This window comes from Ambystoma mexicanum, chromosome 9, assembly GCF_040938575.1.
Source record: "Ambystoma mexicanum isolate Mex_15411 chromosome 9, UKY_AmexF1_1, whole genome shotgun sequence".
NCBI classification, from domain to species: domain Eukaryota; kingdom Metazoa; phylum Chordata; class Amphibia; order Caudata; family Ambystomatidae; genus Ambystoma; species Ambystoma mexicanum.
In genome coordinates this window covers 175,597,589-175,619,469 of record NC_090931.1, presented here as the reverse complement: position 1 = coordinate 175,619,469, position 21,881 = coordinate 175,597,589, and the positions used below count along the sequence as shown (strand labels likewise).

Here is a 21,881-nt window from a genome sequence, read left to right as displayed (position 1 = left end):
TTCCACCAACTCCTCTCATCAGGAAAGTGGTGAACAAGATGAACAGAGAGTCGATGACGCTCGTCCTAGTTGCTCCCATGTGGGCAAGACAACCGTGGTTCCCACACCTACGCAGGATGGCGGTGTGCGAGCCCATCAAACTTCCAGCCTGGTACAACCTACTGTCCCAGCACCAAGGTCAAACAGTGCACCAGCAACCCAACTCAATGGACCTGGCAGCATGGCTCCTGAGGTTCTAGAGTTTGGACATCTCAATTTGCCACAGAGGTGTTTGGACATCCTAAAGGAATCTAGGAAACCAAACACAAGGCACTGTTACTTTGACAAGTAGAAGAGGTTTGTTATCTGGTGCCAGAGTAGACAAATCAACCCGGTTGATTGCACTCCTTCCACTATTGTTACATACATGCTCCATCTGCTAGATGCAGGATTGGTTTTTAACTCGCTGAAAGTACACCTGGCAGCCCTGTCGGCTTACACCACTTCCCATAGCAAGGTTTCGTGGTGGAAAGTACCAGTAGTTAAAGCCTTCATGGAAGGAGTAAAGAGACTTCACCCTCCTATTTCAAACCCACCACCAGGGTGGGACCTTAATATGGTGCTAGCCAAGCTCATGGGGCCCCCCTTTCGAACCCATGCATAAAAGCAGTCTCAAACACCTGATTTATAAAACGGCCTTCTTAGTAGCTATTATTTCTATAAGAAGGGTCAGTGAAATTCAGGCTCTGTCATTGCAGGATCCCTTCTTTACTGTCCATAAAGACAAACTGGTTTTACGCACACACCCTAGGTTCTCACCTAAATTTATATCAAAATTCCATGTAAACCAGTCCATCGAGCTTCTGGCTTTCTTCCAGGACCCGCAAAGCTCGGCTGAGGTGAAACTACACACCCTAGATGTGCGTAGGGCGGTCATCTACTATGTAAATAAAACCAGACCGCTAAGAAAAACAGATCAACTGTTTGTCTCCGTAGCTACAGGCAGAGAGGGGGATCGCATCTCTAAAGGTGCCATCTCGAAGTGGATTATTAACTGTATCCAGCTGTGTTACTCACTCTCTGAAAAGACTCTGCCTTTCACGCCAAGAGCCCACTCTACTAGAGGCATTGGGGCCACTCTGGCTTTCATTGCAAATGTACCCCTTGACACCATTTGCAAAGCAGCTACTTGGAGCTCTATTCACACTTTTACTCAGCATTACTGCATTGACACCCATTCCAAGGCAGATGCACAAGTGGGACAAGCGGTTTTAAGACACTTATTTGCTCATGGCCCTTCTCACATCCCACCTCCTTCTTCAGGTACTGCTCGCTAATGTATGCACAGCATGTGATCTAAGCAGATTCCACAAGCCTCAGAAGGGATACATTACTCACCGTAATCGTATTTCTGATGCTTGTATCTGCTTGGATTCACATGCGACCCACCCTTCCTCCCCTCTGAGAGAAGGCGCATGATTGCTTGTAGTCTTACCTTTCTGTCTATCTGCTTGGATTATCTGTACTCGCGCTACTCCATGTCAGAAAAAATGCAATCTGAGGATCCTAGACGCGTAAGGGATCTTGGGTAAAGTGGACGTCACACTAGGGATAGTATTACTGGCACGCCCTGTGTCGACGCCCATTTCCGAGTTTCGAAAAACAAACTGTAATACTCTGCAGCTTCCACTAGATGTCGGCCTATGCACAGCATGTGAATCTAAGCAGATACTAGCATCAGAAATACGATTACGGTGAGTAATGTAGTATATATGTGTGTATATATATATATATATATATATATATATATATATATATATATATATATATATATATATATATATATATATACACTCTCAAACGGTTATCGTTTTGTAATGCATACCTCTTTGTACCAGGCACATTAAATTATGCATTTTTACTTTTGAAAGTTAATATTCATATTGGGCATCAATAGTAGTAAAGATCCTCCCTCTACCCCTCTTTGGCTGGCAACATTCATCCAGGCATGTCCATGGAAGTTTGTAGGTGGAAATATGACTGCTCCTAGGTGTCGGCCATTTCCCATTTTGGTGTGAGCATTTGTAGTCCCTAATTTTCTTGTTTAGCGTATTTGCCTATTTCTAAGGCCCACAAACCATAGGCTTAATGTAGTTCCTATAGGGAGAGGATGGCAATTACAAACCATGCCCCAAATGACCACTAAAATTCACAACAGTTAGTCTTACACTACCAGACATACTTGGTCTCCTACGGCTAGAAATGGAAGAATACAATGTAGCATAGGTAAGCCTAAGTGACATACATTTCAATAGGCAAGAGTGCAGTGATTTAGTACATTCAAATCTATAATCAATCAGAGGGAGGGTGAGGCGAAGAGGGAATTGCTAAATTTCTAGTCTTTGGTGTAAAACTCTAGGGACCCAAGATCGCCCCCGAAAAATGTCAACGTTCTGGTAAATATGCATTGTAGTCCCTTCTGAAGGAGTTTTAAAATGTGCAAACGTTGCCCGTAGGAATTAACTGGGCAGAGTCCATAGGCAGGTTGCAGTTATGGGTTAAATCCCTTTAGGTACTTGTTCTACCACACATGTGCAGCAAAGAAGCACCCAACCTCTGGGGACCCCAGTCCCAGGATTGAGTCCCAGCCAAACAGAGAAGGAAGGAGCGAAGCGGAGCAGAATTCAGGCCAGTGTTATTTAGTGGCATACCATGGTAGAGAGAAGCCTGCAAACCCTCACTACTCCAGTACCCAGGAATCCCTGACGAGGATTCCACAAAACATCTCAGAATCCGAGCACAGGTACATACAATGGCAGGCGTACAGGATTCATTTCTGAAGACTTGGGCAAACCTAGTAAGTACAGGGTGGCTTCCATAGGGCTGTAGATGGGGTCCAATACTTGGGAGGGGCGGGGGCTGTAGGGAGGGCGCCTTGAACCCTAGACTACCCTGACAAAGAAAAGTAAGAATAATCTATTTACCCAGCACAACAAGCCTCTTGCCAGATGTCCAAGCATTGACGAGGGAACACTAGGGCGATTTAGGAACATGACCAAGGGGATCCGGGCAGATAGAGCTGCGAAACAGTGTAGCGATCCAGCAATCCACGGGAGAAACAGTTGGGGGTGGGACGGGCTGTGGGGAGTAGGGGGAAGGGCTGTAGGGAGAACCAATGCGAGCCAAGATGGAGCTGGAGTAGTGGCAACTCCTAACTCTTCTGGCCCAGGGAAGCGCCCTACCTCAAGGCGCTTGGTCACACAGATTTTGCAAGGAAACGGCGATCCAGGAATGGTCCCAGCAAGAAGGACTAAGAGAGAACGTTTAGCAGCCGAAAGAAGAAACCTGGGACGGACAAAGCACCCAGGGTCTGGTCAGTATGGACCAAACTAGTCATGAAAAGAAGTAGCCCACCTTCCATGGTAAATCCTCCCAACAGGTTTGGTAAGAAACAACTGATCTCTCTCTGAGGAATGTAGAGGGCCTCCCCTAGATATTCACTTTTGCTTAAAGGCTTGCCTGAGCCAGGCTTCCAGTTGCAAACCAGGCAGATAAACGCATGTTTCGGCAGCCAGCTAGTGCGGCTGGCCCGACGAAACGTGAATCACTTTCGTCCACCCACACTGCATGTGCACTGGGACTGTCCATGGCAGGAAACCAGCATACACCTGTCTATACCCGAGTAGTGGGTGCAGGGCTGGGCTCCAGGTGAGCCCATGTTTGCACCTGTGTAATGTTAGGACTGTATTGTGTTCCCTACTGTTATGCAAGAACTGATGTAGTAACTCTGTGGGAGACTACACAACGCTTGTCCTCTTGGTATTAGGTAAATCACCATTTGGTATAGGCCTGTACTACACAAGTTGGTTGTGTGACTGAGCAGCCAGGCTTAGCTCGAGAGTTGTAAATGTGAGCTGTAGAACTGTAGAAATTAAATCCACCAATACAAGTAGCCAAGTAACACTTGCACTCAAGGTTTTTGTTGTAAATAGTTATTTATTTAACAGTTTTTTAAATAAGCATTCTTTAAAAGGGGAATGTATTTAACAATCCAATATACTTTTCAACACAAAGCTAGTAGATACTCTTTATAGATGCTTCTTACATGCTTCCTATATCCTGAGGTGACTTCACTAAGTAGGACATTAATGGCATTTATATATCACTAGTACGCTTTTTAAATTGAGTTTTGCAGAAAGGAAAGGTTGGAGGAAGCAAAAAGGTTAAACGGGTTCTCGGAGCATGTGAGCACTTTAAATCTTCCAATGAAGTCTAGGTCAAAACCTTTTCGAGGGGAAAATAGTTAAAAACCAATGTATCACCTATGAGGGACAGTATGTATCGAAGTCAAATGGACCAGAAGAGTCTGCAGGACAGCCAAAGTCAATTCGAGCACAGTTTATGGAGCGGAGGCACTTCTTAGATAACAAAGTCTTGCACAAAGTTAGTTTGTTGAAGAAAAATCGCTGTAGGGTCACAAGCTGTTACATTTGTGAAGGGTAGAGCTGAAATCAATTCTCTCAACTGAGAAGAGCAAAGTTAAAGACACTGAGGTAAGTACCCCAAGTCAGAACAGTATCTTTGGTTAGAAGAAGAGTGGTCCAGCTGGCTTCTGTCTGGTTGCATTGATGCAGATCCTAGGCCTCAGTCATGGGGACAAGATGGAGGACGTCTGGGGGGTCTCGGAGGTCAGTGGCAGCTACAGCTCTTTTCAGGTCAGTGGCACTTAGTGGTTTCAGCGCTCGGTAAACAGCACCACCGCGGATCTTTGATACCAGTTGGGCTTCCTTCACTCCTTGAGTCCTGCTTCTGGAGGGTCCTGGGGAGACTCCTGGGGCTTCTGGACGGATCACACACTTTGCACTAGACTACGGATTTCTTGACCCCCCTGGCACTCGGTTCCTGCAGCAGCAAAGAAGTACAGCCAGTCTGGGAAGATGGTCCAGTGGAGTTCATCTTGGGGTTAGTTGGTCCCACTAACTCAAGGGAAGAAGTCTTCCCTTCTGGAGCTTATCTTGCCGATTAGAAAAAGAGTTTCAGCACAGCAGCAGGGCTTCACCGGGCAGTTCAATGGTCCAGGAGGATGCAGCAAGCTTTGTTTCAGTTTTTGTTTGTCGGGTCGTTCTTCCCAGTGGTCGACTGTCTTCCGCCCCAAAACACTTGCCTGTTAAGCCGGTTCCTCCCATTCATGCACAGCCTAGCTGTCGCTCAAACAGCAGGGTGGCTGTCCTGAAAGGACAGCTCGCCAACCAATCGGGACTGGGTGCATTCAGGCATTCCTAAAGACAAAGGACAGGGGAGTTTCGGGAACCTCCCTCGCTTCCTACCCTTCCAGACCTACTGGAGCCAGAGGCGGGTTTCAGTACTGAAGACTGCCAAAAATTAACAAAGGGCTTAAACCTGCCTAGGTGTGCAGAGTAAAACCCAAGAAAAACCTTGCAAACACAAAATGATGAAAAAAGAAGTCTGGGGCCATTTTGAAAAAATGTTCACCCATGGGTGCTATACTGCAGCTGAGGATTCAGCCTGCAGTAGAAAAGCACAATGGTAGGAAAATGAAACTACTGCCACAACCCATATAAAGTAGTGCGGGTAACAAAAAATGTAACATGAGTAGGTAGGAAAAGGGGCTGCTAAGTAACCCCCAAGCACTCCACATAAGATGTGCGCTGGAGCTACAAAGAGAAAAGGTAAGTTAAGTCCATTTCACTTTACGATTCTTGGGAACAGTAGTTCACACAAGAAAATGTATTTAAACCTTAGGAGAAATCTGAAGATGCTGTGTGTCCCCATACAAAAAGTACATGCCTATGGAGTTTCAGACTCCAAAAAAAAAAAGGAAACTCATAATCCAAATCTGCTTAAAACACGAGAGAGGTGTGAAAAAGAGCTCTCACTCAAGGGTTAAAATTAAAAAGTCCTAAAGCCCAGCAAAAGACCTGGGGGTCTCTAAGGTTGAAGGGAGTTAGCACAGAAATGAGAAGTCTCCCTAACACAAAGAGGATGGACAAAACAAAATGTCCAGTAGTAGGACTTAGTCAATTAGTACCCTAATGGCTATTATACTGGTACATTGAGTCACGAATGCCTGGCTACACCCCGTGGTAAAGCCAAAACTAAATTACGGGTGTCGCAAGCTGTTGGGGAAGTTTTCCTTATGCCGTCTGATCAGGTCCTATTAGGTATCTCTTGCTTTCCTAGGTACCAGTGTTTCCCTTAAGCTTCACAAGACTCTTAAGTGGTAGAATGGCAGAGTAGCCCAGGCTTAACTCCTAGGAGGTGAGAGGGGCAGTTAATCGGTACTAGCTTAATAAAACAAATGTGCAACACTATCATGTAAATACCAGGAGTTTGGTAAAAAGACCTCCCTGCAGGAGAAAATGCAGTTGCAGGCTAGTTAAAATCCTTTTCATATTGTGAGGAAGGCATGGTATCGAGCAGTAGACACAGACACAATGGATCCAAGTTTCGAAAACCCTTTATTTACTAATGTGGTTGGGATGGTAGAATTCCTAACTGGCCTCAACTCTAAAATGGGAGTAATCTCGACCATTTAACAATAGCAAATAAGTCCAAGTCAGTCTGGTCAAAATAAAAAGGCCTATACTAAGAAAACCTAACCTTGCCCTCCTTCTCAAGATGAGATGTGTTAAAGGAATACAAAAAGGAAAATGGTGTGTCAAAAAGAAATGTCAGAATGGCTTCATGTTAGGCAGAAACCTGTGCAGTTCCCTTAGGGAACACTACAAAAGATTTAAGACTACAGGTTTTGGCAGTAAACACACTTGGTAGCAGTCTGTACCACCCAGCTGTGGCTGAGCAGTCAGACTTCCCTCAAGAGAGTTAGGCAGTATGCAAAGTATACGCAATAGGCACTCAGATACAATAATACAAGCAAACACTGACCAGAGCTTTGGTATCAAAGTATATAATTATTTATTTAAAAACACACGGTTTGAAACACTCCAGCACTCTTGTTGTAAAATATTCTAAACACAGTTACTATTGTAATATGTACACCCCTTTTTCCTTATCTGATAAGTCACAGTAAAACACCACTTATTTTCATACAGAGGTGAGCGCTTAACTAGATTGCACTCCAATAAGTTTGTGAGAAAGGGAGGGAAAAAGACAAAATATGGAAAGGTACACCACTCTAAGGTTCAGGAACGCTGTTAGCAAGGCAGAAGAGCAAAAGTCACTGGTGAGCCAAAGTCCAAAGACTGGGCCCACTCTTAGAGAGAGCAGAGCACACATGCGCCCAAGATCACACAGTTACTCTAGGTGTAGAAAGTCTTGCAGAGAGTTCAAAAAGAGTTTAGAGAGGCTTAGGAAAGTTTAGCCAGGGTGTCCCAGGTTAACCCAGGTTCGAAAGCCGGGGACTAAATCTACCCCGTACAGTCGGTAGCAAGGGAAGCCAGGCGGGACACGGTACCTTAAGTGGGAAGGATCCTCCAGCGGTGGCAGTTGTTCCTGGTAGTGGATGCAAGTTGCGTCTTCGTCCAGGGGAAGAGAAGATCTCGACTTGGAGGAAAGATGAAGGTCGTTGCACTACCAGGGAAGAAACCAGCCGCAGAGTTTTCCGGTTAAAGGTGGTACCTTTGTTTCGCGGTCGTGGTAAAACATGGTATCCCGGTTGCCGGGGTGCTTGGCACAGGCAAGGCGGCTACGAGGTACGTCGGGAAGGTCGAAAAGACTGTGAAACTGGTTATCCCCACCAGTCAAAGGAAGAAGACTCTCCGGCGGGAGATCTCCTCTGTCGTTGGTAAAAGTGGTGAGGCGGTCCAGCAGGGCTCCACTGGTGGTGGTGTCGTGGCAGGTCGGCTCAGCTTCTCCCTCGTCGGATTCTTAGGTCCTGTGGCGACTTCTCAAGTTCCAGTCCCCAAAGCCCTGCTTTTATGCAGAAAACCCCCATTCACTCAGCCTAGCTGTCACTCAAACATGCTAAGTGGTGAGCTGGCTGGCTCACCACTTGGGCCAATCAGGACAGAGTGCGACTTGAGTTGCCTAGGCAACTCAGTCCAGGCTGCCTAAATCCCCCTCCACCCCTCCTAAGTACCCCAGACAGAGTGGCACCACTTTGGAGGGCTTCTGTGGAGAAGCCCGCCAAAAAAGTGGAACAAAGGGCTCGACTTGGGTTGGAGTCACAGAAGAGAACACAAACGACAAACGCCATTTTAGAATCAAGTGTTGGCAAAAAATTACCAACCGGAGAATTAATATTAATTAAATAAACCAGTGGTATGTTCGAGGCTACCGTAAATAATTAAATAAAGGTAGTAGCCTAAAACAATGGGAAATCCTATAGGAAAATATTCGCGGTTGAATATAAAAAGTAGTATCCACTGCCACCAGCCAAATCTCAATCAGGGGGGACGGAGACGTGCCCCCTTGACTAACAGACCCTCAGGCAATTGAATTGCCCCAGCCAGCACGTCCACAATATGATGGTTTGTACTGGTTCTTTCAGAGTTTAAGACTAGTAAAGTCAATGGTGACTTTACATGCCCTGGGAGACCGTAGTCAGTCCCAGGGTATGGAGTCTATACTGGGGGGTCACTATGACACCACTGTGTCACTGCACTGAGGGTGCTGTGTAACACACATCACACAAACACATGAAGCCCTATGGAGTAAAAGACCCCATAGCCCATTAAACACATCTAGATTCAAAGAAACAGACTCAAATCATGCCCAAGAGTGAGGGTGAAAGAGTCTCACTCTTGGCAGGAGAAAGAAATAAACCCCAAAAATCCAGCAAAGCTGCCGGGGGACTCACTAGGTTAGGAAATTCAGCCTAAACCGAGAATTCTCCCTAACACTTCAGTACCAAATAACGTCCCTACTTTCACAGTTCTATCAGTCTTGCACACTTTGCCTTACTGGTACAGTTCAGCAGTTCAATCTTAGGCTTTCAACTTCGGGTACTTCAATCACTTCCTTATTCACCCACCTTGCCATCAATACTCAGTTCATATGCTCTCAATTTCTCACACTTCTATACAGGCTTCCCTCTCCCGGGCTCGAGTCTGTCTTTTTCTTCATGGGGATTCCCTCCCCCATGTTTCATCTAAGATATCTTTCACCGTTGAAGACTTTCGAAACTGCAAGGAATTTACATAGACCTCTGCTTGACCGTTTCAACCTCTTTCAATATTCCTTCCATTCACAATCTTCTCTTGCAGCACCAATGCCTCTTGGTACTTGTAGTTCTTATTCTTTCACTTGCCTTCTTGGCCTTTTCCAAAGTTTTATTTTTTACTTTTGCCCTCTTGGCCTATTTCACAATTCACATATTTCCTTTTCCTTTTATTCAACTTGCTGTCCTCTAATCTCCGCTTGTCATATCTTTCAATGTGTGACTTCTTCTCGTAGGACCACTCTGCTACTTTGTATCCTTTTTCAATACTCAATTGTTCTTCATTGGCGTTTTATCAGCACACTAGCAACCTTCAAGTTTCAAATTAGTCAATTTCTCTTAACATCAACCAGACTTTTGTTGCCCTTGATAACACACTGGTTGTGTTTAAATAAATTCCTTGCCTTTCAACAATTCACAGCCTTCTTTGTATCACAACCTATCATAGTTTCTTCTGTTTAGGCCATCCTGGGCATACGCATCTCATTTCATTGTTTCTCATATTTTCCCCCCACTTTGCTTGCTCCCCTCGGCAGCACTTTTTCCTTTCTTTTCAGGAGACTTCAAAAATAATTAGTGTTTCACTTTTGTGCCGCTCGTACGTGTTCTTTCATTTCTTTCACATGTGCACCATGTTGAAACTCACTGGTCGTGGTGTATGGTCGCCAAAAAATCTGCTTCATTCAGCGCTGTGGTCGGGGTCTCCTCTCTGCCCCACTGACACCTGGAATTCGACTCACGCCCAGGGAAACAAGCACTCACTCTTGGCTGCCAGCACAAGTCGGAAAACCCGCCAGGGTTTGCAAGTCCAGCTTCCTGGAGACACTATATTCTTTCGCTACACTCTGGACCCTCCAAACAATGGGACAACATCCTTGTGCTCTGTTCTCCACAGGATACTGCTGGCCTTCTCCTCGATTTCTCTGCATTCTGCTTCCAAAGGCTCGTTCAAAGTGTGGCTTCTGGCTCCACCTTTTATACTTGGTGGGAAAGTCAATTGGAGTCTGGTGTGAGTAGTTGCCTAGCCCTGCCTGACTCAGTTAGCGGGACATTGCTGCTGTTCTCTAAACTAGTTTGCCCTTATTTTTCCCATGTTGTCTAAAGGGGCAATCTGTAGCACTCCTGATGGCCTCTTGCTCGTCCCAGACCTTTGACAGTCAAAAGGGAAAACAGGAATTATGGGAGTTGTAATGTCCCCCTAAAAGAGAAGAAACGTTTGGTAGATTACTGTCAGGAAAGATGGGGATACGTGTTTCACCTTTTGGCACTTCCTCCTCAATCCCCGAAGATCCTCTACCTAGGTAGTCCTCCCTCGCTAGTCTGCCCCAAGGGTCGGGATCCAAAAGTGATGGCCCTTTCCTGGCCTCCTTTTGTAGGAGATCGCTGGGGATTAAGGTGGGGAAAGCCCTTTTTTACAATATCTAGGATAGAATGAGTTTTTAAGGAGGGCAAGGGCAACCACATTTTGCGGTTTTTATCCAATTGTTTACAGAAAGTGTTATCTTTTGCAGACAAGTGCCCAGAGCCACAGTCTCTGTAGTTGCAGTGGAGTCTCAGCTAAAGAAGTACTGTGGTGCTGAAGAGGGGACCCTCCGATGCAGATCAGGCAGAAGAAAAAACTTGCAAGCAGTGCCAGATAGAGAAAAATCTTCGGTCAAAGGCTTAATTCTGCAGAAGGTTTATGATTGGTCACCGCATGTTTTTTGGCAACTCTCCAGTCTCCAGCGACGACACACTGGTTCAGATCCAAACAGAGGGACAGCCAATTGCTGATCACTTCCTCCAAAAATGAAAAGGAGAGGAGCACTACTTTGTTGTGTTCATTCAATGTATTCTGTGATAAACTCTCTTCTGGTGCATATGGGTTTCGTCACCATGTGTAAGAAACCTGACGTAGTCCTCGAGAATCTCTTATTCAGGGGTACAGGGGAGGGCTGGTGCTCTCAGATCCCAACCCTGGGGATAGACGAGCGAGGGAAGATCACATGGGTAGGGGAAATCGGGGTTATGCGCGAGGGAATACCCCGGGCGAGATTCAGTACTATACCACAGATGAAAGCGAGGGGGACTAAGTCCCTGAGGCTTTTGTAGGTTGTTCCACATATACCTCCCTTCCACCCCAAGAATCTCCCTTATTCAAATCCATTGATTCCTCCATATCTGGTGAATCCCCTAGGAACCCAAACCCTTTTGCACTCAAATCACAACTCCCAGAATCCTTGTTTTCCAGTTTCCTACCGGAATACTCCCAATCCTTCTTCTACAAGTCCCTCTGATTTATTATTGCCTGAACTCCCAGTCTACTTTGACAAAGCACTACTGTTCACACAATCGCCCATGTTCATTTCACGATAATAATCCCGGTCTTTTCCGTTTGTTTCACAAAACCTACCTATCTCACCCTTCTGAGTTTACCAAACACCCCTAGTATGAGGGCTATAATTCCATATAACCCCTTTTCCCCATTCTACCCTATAGGATACTTGGAAACTCTACTACCCCCCTTTTTTGACACAAACACTTTCTCACACCGTGACAGACAACAGACTAAAAGGAGCCGTTTACCTGACATGTCCTGACACAAGGGTCAGGCAGAGTCTGGCAATTACCAATAATTACACATACCTGACAGCCCTTTCTCTTCCCCACAGGCATAAAAGGTGAAGCACGAAAGCACACTACAAGCAAAGCCAACCACATGAGGCAGCAGCTATTTTGAACCGGCAGTTCAAAAAGAGAAGGAAGGCGGCAAGACCCGAAAGGACGACACAAGAAGTCCCCTTGCCCCTTTCAACCTAGACACGCAAAGCCTCAGTGAAATGAATCATTAGACCGGGCTATACAGCTGGTGTGCGGTGTAGCGGATGTCAACGGTGCACAGGGGCCTCCCGCGCCTATAGCCCAGACAGGGAGGCCTGCTGGCTACCGTGGTACCGTCCTTGACTCCAGAGACCATGAACGGCAGGGAGTTCAACACAGCCGGTGAGTTGGAGAGAGAGCTGATAGTAAGCCGGACTGTGTTGAGCTGAAGGTTGCAGTCGGCAACATATTGTGTGCGGAAGGACTTGTGAATAAAGGACGTGTGTGTTTACAAATTTGGGAAGCTCATTTGAAGAACTCTGTCTGTCCCCTTTGTTGGAACTACAAGTACCAGGAGGCCCTAGGAGAGGCTGACGTGAGGTGTCTGAGTGGTCACATCAAATACCTTGTACAATTTGAAAGTCTCTGATCTGTTGCTGAGAGAAAGCTAGGGGAAAGGACCCCTCCCCCGCTATTGTAAAATGAGGCAAGTATGAACCCGGCTGAGGGATGCCTGCAAATCGAGGTAAACCCTAAAACACCCGAGAACATTGTGTTGACAGGAGTGAACCCGGGTGAGTTTTGTCCATGGTGAATGATTGTTGAACTTGTGATTGAAAGGCTGTAGTGAACCCAACAGGGCGACGGCAACCCTGAGAGGAGGATTGAAACTTGACAGGGGAGGATCCTATGGCAAAGGGTAATTGCCCAATATGAAAGATTGATTGAAGTAACTTTTTTTTTGGCAAGGTTTTGTTTTTCCTCTGAGGCAAGAGACTTTGGTTAACAGAGACATGGCCACCGAAGGCCCTGATGTTTTGGAATTGAACTGTAACCTTGTGCTAGGTGAGCCCCAGGAGTGTGCTTTATTCAGAAGTCCCTCCTTATCCCGTGCTCAAAACATGGGGAAGGGAGACCCCAGCCATACCATCCTGACTTATCATTTTGTGAACACTTCTTTTCTTTCCGGTGAGCATTGCCCCACACTGTTTTGTAACTTAGCTGTAAGGATTGGCAATAGGTTATTTAGTGTAGGCCTTTTATCTGGAAAGACACCACTATGACTGCCTTATTATTTGATGGTCGTAGCTTGCTCCCATCTTAGATTTTTAGGTTTAGATTAGGCATTTTTCTCACCCATTTATACAGTTTAATAAACCTCTTTGAACTGTGATCACCTGTGTCTATCATTACTGTTGCCACCATGAGTTTTACACAGGCCAGTGGTGACACTGTCTACCACTCTACTAGTTCAAAACAACAAAACAAGAGCCTGTAGATCACCCACATGCACTCTTTACGGACTATATTTCTCTAAATCATAATGCTATCCAAACAGAAATTTTTAAAAATCGCATTTTAGTGAACATTCAAAAACAAATTCATCAAACCTAACTAATTATAAAGTTGCTCCTGTGTCTTAGGCAGTCGATGTACCAGGAATCAAAGTTGCACAGGTTCCATTGGACCCTAAACTCCAACAACAATATTTCAAATGCAAATGTTCGCTTTACACACTGGTATCATTTACATTTAACACTTCTACTATGGTCAACCCAAAAGACTGTCCAAATTAGCCAACGTGTTTCGGATATTATGCTATATTCATCTTCAGGGCTTTGAGTTGTCCATTGTAAACCAATTCTACTCTTTCTGTTCATCTGTGGACCTGACATTATATAGGGAGTTATATTTATAACCTACCCAAGGACATTTGCACTAGTGAGTTGTCAAACATATAAGTCGCAGAAAGTTACTAACCTCTACTTGTGGTCATAACTGGAAATATCCGGTTAATAAAAACATGTATATTACTCATATAGCCGTGGCTACATGCAGTGCAATGAACAGTACATCATACACGAATTACTGTCTTATATGACAACATTACCTAGTTCATTACCCGGCTTCTCTTAGATCTAGCTTGCCTGGTATTATCTCCCAATGGTATCACTGGTGTTCTGCTATTGGTGCTGTTGTCGGGATAATCAAAAATCCCTTTCAGTATATTTCCCTTTGTGCCAAAATCCATCTTCCCAGTATTCTTAGGGTAATCCCCCTTCTCTGCACCACTCCACCATCTCCCATTCGATCAGAAGGGTCACATTAACCTAAAGTACCCACCATCTGTTACACATCTCAGTGTAATGCTATCAGGGCTAGCCCGTCTTCCAACGCTTCGGAATCCCTCGCTTTTATTACAAGTTCCATTCATGTTCGTGCACGGATGTGCCTGCTTGTTCACAAATCCCCTCATAGAAAACGTCCCAGTGCGGTTAATCACTCTTGTCAGGAAGACCTACCAACATATTTAGCATGCACGGACCGTGAGGCAGGAGACCGGGTTACCGTTCGGATGCCCCATGGCCGCATTAGTTACAAATGGTCACCATGGCAACGCCACTCGTGCATGCGCCACAGCATCAGCCTCAACGCAGCAGCAGTATTTGAAAGGCTATTCAGTTCCGTTCTCGTTAGTGCACGGTTGTGTCTGTTTGTTCACAAATCCCCTCATAGAAGACATCCCAAAGCTGCTAATTACCCTTGTCAAGACCACTAATCACCCCCTGCAAACACAGCCAGAAAGGTTTCACAGAAGCAAAGAAAGGGAATCCACACTATCTCTGAATGGCATCTGCATTTGTGAGTTAAAACTGGAATCACACTGGCTACAGACCCCTCCTCCCCCTCTCACAGGGGGTGGGTAGTCATGTGAACTCTAAGACCTTCAAGGCAAACGGACTACCTCTATTTTGTGAATGTAGAAGGACCCCTGACAGGTAACATGGTTTCCACAAAATGGAAGCGATACTACACAAAGCTTCCGCTTTCCTAGCCACATGACTAACCAAGACATTGTGTTCTCTCTGGGACGCCGTGGTACCTTTTTGGAGAACCTCTGGTTTATGAGCCAAAAAAACGGAGCCACTTTGTCAGGCCTTCCATTAAGCTTGGTTGAGAGGGGGAAAAATACAATCCAAACCCAGCAGAGCAAGCAGAAGGTACAAGGACAACTACATCACCTGAAAGGGTGGGCTTTCTACTTAATAGCGTCCACAACACAATTGCAGTGTTATAGAAACACCCTGGAACTAAAATAGTGCTTCAATAGCTACACCTGTCCAGGAGCCTTATTAATACCATAGGAAAGCACATCAAAAAGGGTTGCATTGTGACTTTAGTGAAGTCCCTCTGAGCACACAAATAAGGTCCAATGGAAGGTGGGGTTGTCAGTCGTCACTGGCACCTTCTGTGAGTTTTTTAAATCTTCCTCTGAGGCCATTTTATGATGTTTTATTTTTCTCTTCTTGCATAAGAACCATTGGAAAGTTGGAACCATCTTATGTGATTCGTAAGTTTCTTGATGCTCAACGCATCCACAATCTGACGGCGTACTTGCAGGCACTGCATCTCCAGTCACTCGCCAACGCTGACCACACCACACTGCTGCTCAACTGCTACACCAAGCTGAAGGACAGCGCCAAGCTGGAAGAGTTTATCAAGGTACGAATTGGGGGACAGTCTTTCAGGAAATGAATAAAGGGGGTCGAGTACTAATTCTGGCACTGTACGAGGTGAAGATAAATCTTTGAGTTGTGCTGTAGGCTGTCATTGGTAGATCTCATGATGGTGGCCCTATAACCTTTCCTTGTCTATTTTCCCCTACCTTTCAGTGTAAAGATTGTGTTCAAAGGCAGTTTTTGGGTTGAAAGTTACATAGAACAGTATAGAGAGATCATGATAGAGAGCTGCATGCTGACCACGGGTGAGGTGTTCTACTTGCTCAAGGCCTGAACTGTAAACTAGTTGCAAAGCATGTATTATTTCACTTGATGTTTCTGGTCTGGGATAAGAAGACCTTGTTTTTCTTTCTTTTCTGCTTTGTGAATTGCAGAATAATCCAACAACTCCTGTTAATCTTCCCACAGACCAGTGAAAGTGAAGTACATTTTGATGTAGAGACTGCTATAAAGGTGTTGCGGCAGGCAGGATATTACACCCATGCAGTGTACCTGGCTGAAAAGCATGCACACCATGAATGGTACCTGAAGATTCAGCTGGAGGATATCAAGGTAAGAGGGATACCTTGTACTTGATAAAGCAGCATCAGTCGTCCTGAATGGGCGTCCTGCCCATCATCTTACCTCATATACATATATTTACGGAGTTTGTGGATCTGCTTACATCACATGCTCTGCATAGTCCGACATCTAGTGGAAGTTGCGTAGTCTTACAAGATTTGTTTTTGAAACTCAAACGGACATTGATAGGGTGCGTTAGTAATACTATCCCTAGTGTGACTTGGACTGTACCCATGGTCCTTAGCGTACTGAGGCCCCGCAGATTGTTTTTTTTTTCCCCCATCTAAGTCGGTTGCAAATGTGGAGTTCTCTGCCAGGCTGATGCCTTTGATTAGTTGAAAGTTTACTTGTAGACTCTTTCCTATTGCTTGCTTTGCCGCATAGCCAACAGATTGCTCAATGGCTTTTGACGAACAACCTCATTGTCGAAGACCAGAAGCGGCCTGCACGGGCCTCTTCGGGCTTTGGCCCATTACAGTAGGGAGAGAGGGGGGAGGTTCTTGATACTGACCTCTTCTGTCATCCCCGTTCCCTTTTTCTCACTATTTTTCCCTTTCTAAAAAAAATAGTAAAAACTCTCTTGAAATTTTGCTCTCCCTGCCACCCGAAATTCCTGTGGAAGGACACGCACTAAGTGTGCAATTACTGTCTCCCGAGGGATCACAACGAAAAAGTTTGCAAATCTTGTTCACTTTTTTGACCTAATACCTTAAAGGATTGGCACACCAAACGCTGGGCCCCTCATGCCATGCAGGCCGTGATCTCCATCGACGTGACAAAAGACTGCAGCGAGGACAGGATCGGGGTCATGAGTGCGGGTCATGTGTGGGGCCCCCAAATCCAATAAGTAGGCCAGCGGTTCTGTGATGGAGAAGACACCCGGTGGCCAGAGCACACATAAGCTCAAGAAAACCAAACCCATACCCCACCGCTGACTTTCGACTGTACCGTCAAGTGTCGAAGCCCACGCGGTGTCCACAGAGAAAGCCTCGGGTTCTTCACTGTCCTCTGGGCCATTGCGTACGCTTTCGTGCCATGACAGACCTCTGAAAACCTGACCCCAAGGTTGGTTTGGACACCACACACAAAAAGGCCCTCCTTTCGTGTGCCGAACAATTGGCGGCGGAAGGAGTTTCGGCATCCCCCAAGAAAAGGCAGAAAATGCAAGAAATAATCAAGACACATCCGTGCTTCCCTGCTTAGAGCAAGGTCACCGAAGAAATCTCAAATTTCACCGTCTTTGTCCTCAAAGCACACAAGCAGTAGATCGCCACCCCCTGTAAACATACTCTCAGGGGCTTTGCACCATAAAGATCAAACTCCCTCCTAGGCCACCTCTCATCATGTTGGGCTTCCCACCTTCATGTGACTATACACCTGATCGGTTTAATAAGATCTTAAGGAGGATGTCCTGTTTAGTGGACTTTATGGACAGACATCCAGACCAACTGTCTTCTCCTAGAGATAACACACAGCCAGGGGCCTCGGCACTGCATCCCCCTGCTAAAAAGTCTCATCTTGGGCCACAGTGTAGCACCTCTGCTCTAGATGCCCCAGCTTCGACCTACCAAGACCCTTACCAAGATATGTACTATGACAACCCCTCATGGTCACAAGACCCGGGTCTCAAGGGGGCCTTTATAGTGGAGACCAAGACAAATTCTATGACTATGATGATATTTACGTAATCCAGTCGACAGACCACCAGGAACAGTCTGTAGCAGATTCTCTTTACAAAGAATTGCTACTAAAGGTTGCACAACACTTTAGCATCGACACTCAGGAAGCACAGATGACAAGGACTTTGCGGAAGACATTCTGAGGGACAAAAGGTCTGCCACCCAGTTTATTCCGCTTTTGCAGTCTGTACAAAGACGCATCCAGCCATCCCTACTGGCGCCTAGTCTCACAGGCAGTCGACCCCAAAATAGAAAAACTATTCATACTGGTGCCCACTGAACCCATGTATATTAGGGGGTCAGCTTAAACCTGAGTCATTGGTGGTCACCACTACCAGAAAGAGGGTAGGCACTCCCCTGGTGTCGGCTGAAACCCCGCCAGACAAGTAAAGCAAAAAGATATATACTTTCAGGACAAAGGTTGCCACCTCTGCGGCATACCGGACCAGAATCGTCAACACTAAGCTTTTAGCTAGTTACTGCTGCCACAAATGGGATGACCTGGAATTCCAAATAGAAGCCATCCCTGTTAAAGACTATTACAGAAGGAAAGCAGATATCAAACTGCATCCTGAAAATTAACCTTGATGCAGCAGATAATGCAGGTCGCATCATAGAGGGTACACTCATCAAGCGCTACGCCTGGCTCAGACGATCGAGTGTTTAAGTTAGAAACCCAGGCAACCCTCCTAAACATTCCAGTTGAGCCTAATGTATTATTCAGGAAGGCCGTCGAAGACTCCCTTAAGAGTGCTAAGGAGGAATATGACACTCTAAAATCCCTTGGCTAGTTAACAAACAAGCCCCATGTTCAATGGGGCTCCTCAAACACTAGAAGGTTTCGGGGGCCGGGTGATCAATGTTCCTCGGGCTATACCTAGGGCAGACGGTCCTCATTTTGGGGGCAATCACAAGGACGAAGTTCCTCTAACAATTTTGAAAGAGGAAATAAAAGGAGCAGAGGAAGGGGCAGAACTTCACCCTGTGGAGGCTCAACTCTTTCCAAACAATGAGACACTGCTTCAGGTCCCCTCCCATGCCACTCCAGGTAGGCCGAATTTCACACTTCACCCACGCGTGAGAGGGGATAGCGTCAAACAAGTTGGTGTTGTCCAGCGCGACAGGCGGATATTGTATCGTTGTTACAAAAACCACCATACCACCCGCCAAAACAGAGGAAAATGTCAACAGAAGAAAAACATACTGTTGCAAGAAGTAACGGCACTGCTGGAGGACACCATAGAGATCGTCCCAGCAAACCAGGTAAACAAGGGTATTTCTTCAATGTGCTTCCTTGTGCCAAACAAAGCCCTTTCCATGCGCCCAATACTAGATCTGCGCCATGCGAACAAATGTCAAACTCCAAAGGTTTTGCATGACCACGCTCCAAGAGGTATCCCACTCCTAAAACGGGGGGGGGACTACATGGCAACATTGGATATGAAAGATGCATACATCCATATTTCGGTGCTCCCTGCGCACAGAAAATATCCGCTATTCAAGATAGCGGAAGTTCACTCCCAATTCAAGCAGCTCCCCTTCGGCATCCCCTCAGCACCAGGAGTATCCACAAAGGTACTCGCAGTGGTGGCAGCACACCTGTGCAGAAAGTCCATCCCAGTATACCCTTATCTGGACGACTGACTAATTACCGGGGAATTGCCTCAAATTTGCAAACAAAATACTCAAGACAGTGGTGTCTTTTTTTAATCTGGGCATCTCCATCAAGGAAAATAAATAGAGCATAGCCCCCAGGCAAATAAAACTATTTCTAGGGGCTATTCTATAGACAAAGGAGGAGCTGGGTTTCCCCTCAAACTAGAGAGTACAAAACATGCTGTTGAAGGGTGGTCGCCAGATTACTGTACGCAAAGCAATGCGCTTGCTCGGGATGGCCTCATGCATTCACTTGGTTCCACATGCGCGTCTGCGCATGCGTCCAATGTAGGAATGGTTAGCAAAACAATGGTCTACGGCAAGCGGTCAGTGGGACGATCTAATGGTGGTTTGCTAACCCTGGTACAGGCTTTTCGCTGGTGGTCCAGGGACAACTTGCTAAAAGGAAAATCCTTGCGCGTTCCACCAGCACAAGCGTTCCTAACTACAGATGCCTCACTCGCCAGATGGATGGGGCTCACTTTCTCCACCACACAGCCCACGGCCAGTGGACATGTTACAGCTCAAAGACATATCAACCTCTTGGAACTATTGCCATTCCTCAAGGCTCTTCAAGCCTTTCAGCAACATCTTATAGGTCAAACAGTGCAGGTCCCCACAGACGGTATCTAAACGAGCAAAGAGGTACACTCTCAAAGTCTAACCAAGCTATCCCAAAAAATGGAAGCGGGCACTCAAGTGGAACATGCTCCGAACATCTCAACTTTTTCTAGGGGAACTCAATTGTCTGGCACTAGATGTCAGACTATGCAGAGCATGTGAATCTAAGCAGATACAAGCATCAGAAATACGATTACGGTGAGTAATGGATCCCATATGGTACCTGTGTGTTTTCTTGTACCTCAGTTGAATTGCAGTGATGTAGCTCTCGGAGCAATATTCTGTTTTTATTTTGTTTGTATTTATTTTCGCTTGTACAGCACTTTCACCAAAGCATTGAACATAAGGAAAAACAATTGAACATAAGGAAAAACAATTAAATGTAAACATTTGGGGGGGGGGGGGGGTGTGTGTGTGTGTGTGTGTGTGTGTGTGTGTAAAAAAATATCTTCCAAAACCTAGACAGGTACAGTTGTATGCTTACAGTTAGCTAAAAGATAGTTACTTGAATGAGAACCAAACGGAGAAAAAGGCCCACGATTGAAGGGCAGGTTTATTAGGTGTGCAGGTGTTGGTAAGGAAATGGGTTGTGGGGGGACAGACAGGAATTGGGGCTGAGTTCTCAAAGTACGACAAGGAGGAGAGAAGAAGGGAGATCAAGGAAGAAAGAGAAGGTAGAACAAGACCATGAAGACCTTTTAAAAACAATACAAACACAGTTGAACATGAAGCACAATTTGATGGGTAAGCCAACTCTTGGACATCTTTGCACAACCCTCTAGTGAGGTCTGTTATAATTTAACCAAATTGTAGAACAGTGTGTCACTCTAAAGGAAGGCCCAGACTCTACAATGGTAGCTTTAGCAGAGCAGTTGGGTTTAAATTCAGAAGGGAGGAAGGCTATCGTGGAGGTACAACCAGTCCCAAAAGACGCACCACAAAAGAATATGTACAGTAGATTTTCCTTTTTGAGTCCAATTCTCCGCACTTTGTGCGTCCCCCAGCATTTTTGCTGGACTACTGGATTTTTGGACTGATTCTCTGGAGTGAGTGGGAACCTTTTTCTATTTTTTCTACACTCACTCATTCTTTTACTCTGACCCTGGGAGCTCTTTTGTACCTCTTGTTGGTACTTATTAATGGAATTATGCTTTCCTCCAACATTTCTGGACATATTGCTGGGAGTTCCTACAGCTTCCAATTTTATTTTAACTGTGGTAACACAGTTACCAGGGCAGGGTGGGGACCTTTTTGTCCCCCTGTATTTGATTTTGGGAGATCAGCACACACATCACCTTAACTGGAGTGCTGAGGGGAAACAATGTCTCCCTTTTCTCGTTTCTCCAGTAACGTTTCATTGCTGTGACAAGATCTGACAGGCCGGTGGCAGTGTACCTTTTTACACCACTTTTTGTGGACTTTTGTCACAGGCTTTCTTCGCAGCTGCGGTAAGGGACACACGTTTCACCATTCGCCTAAAATGTCGGCTGTACTTTTTTAAGCCCCAATCTCGATGACTTGTCCTTTCTTGAGCCAACTTCTACCTTGCTGGGTTGGGGAGGTCTTGATGGGTCTTTTGTCTTAGGCGGGCTTCCTTGGAAAGGAAAACCTGCAAAGACTCCCCTGAGAGGATAGGAAGTGGGGGAGGTGGCCGATACTCTGCTGATCCTTGTCCTGCATTGTGCCTGCCTGGAACCAGTTTGCACTGGGAGGCTTGCTGTCCCCATTCGAAGGTGTCTCACCCGCTAGGCCCCGGGAGTGATGGGGGAGAATCTGTCATCCAGGTGGCCAGGACACGGTCATCGCTTTTGTATCAAGTTCCTGGGAGTGGACCAGTGTGGGAGGGTCTTGTGGGAGTGGGACACTGCATGGCAAGATGCGGTATCCCCTTCCCTGCAACACCTTTACCCCATCCCATCAGAAAGG

At 45.9% G+C, this 21,881-nt stretch overlaps 1 protein-coding gene across 1 annotated transcript in view; it reads left to right on the top strand.

The window, feature by feature from the left end:
- The window catches only part of VPS11 (VPS11 core subunit of CORVET and HOPS complexes), a 314,076-nt gene that overhangs the window by 73,933 nt on the left and 218,262 nt on the right, over nt 1-21,881 (top strand). The window contains exons 8-9 of the mRNA XM_069614391.1: nt 15,235-15,421; nt 15,847-15,990. Coding sequence (XP_069470492.1) covers nt 15,235-15,421; nt 15,847-15,990 — 331 coding nt within the window. The remainder of the gene's footprint in view (nt 1-15,234; nt 15,422-15,846; nt 15,991-21,881) is intronic.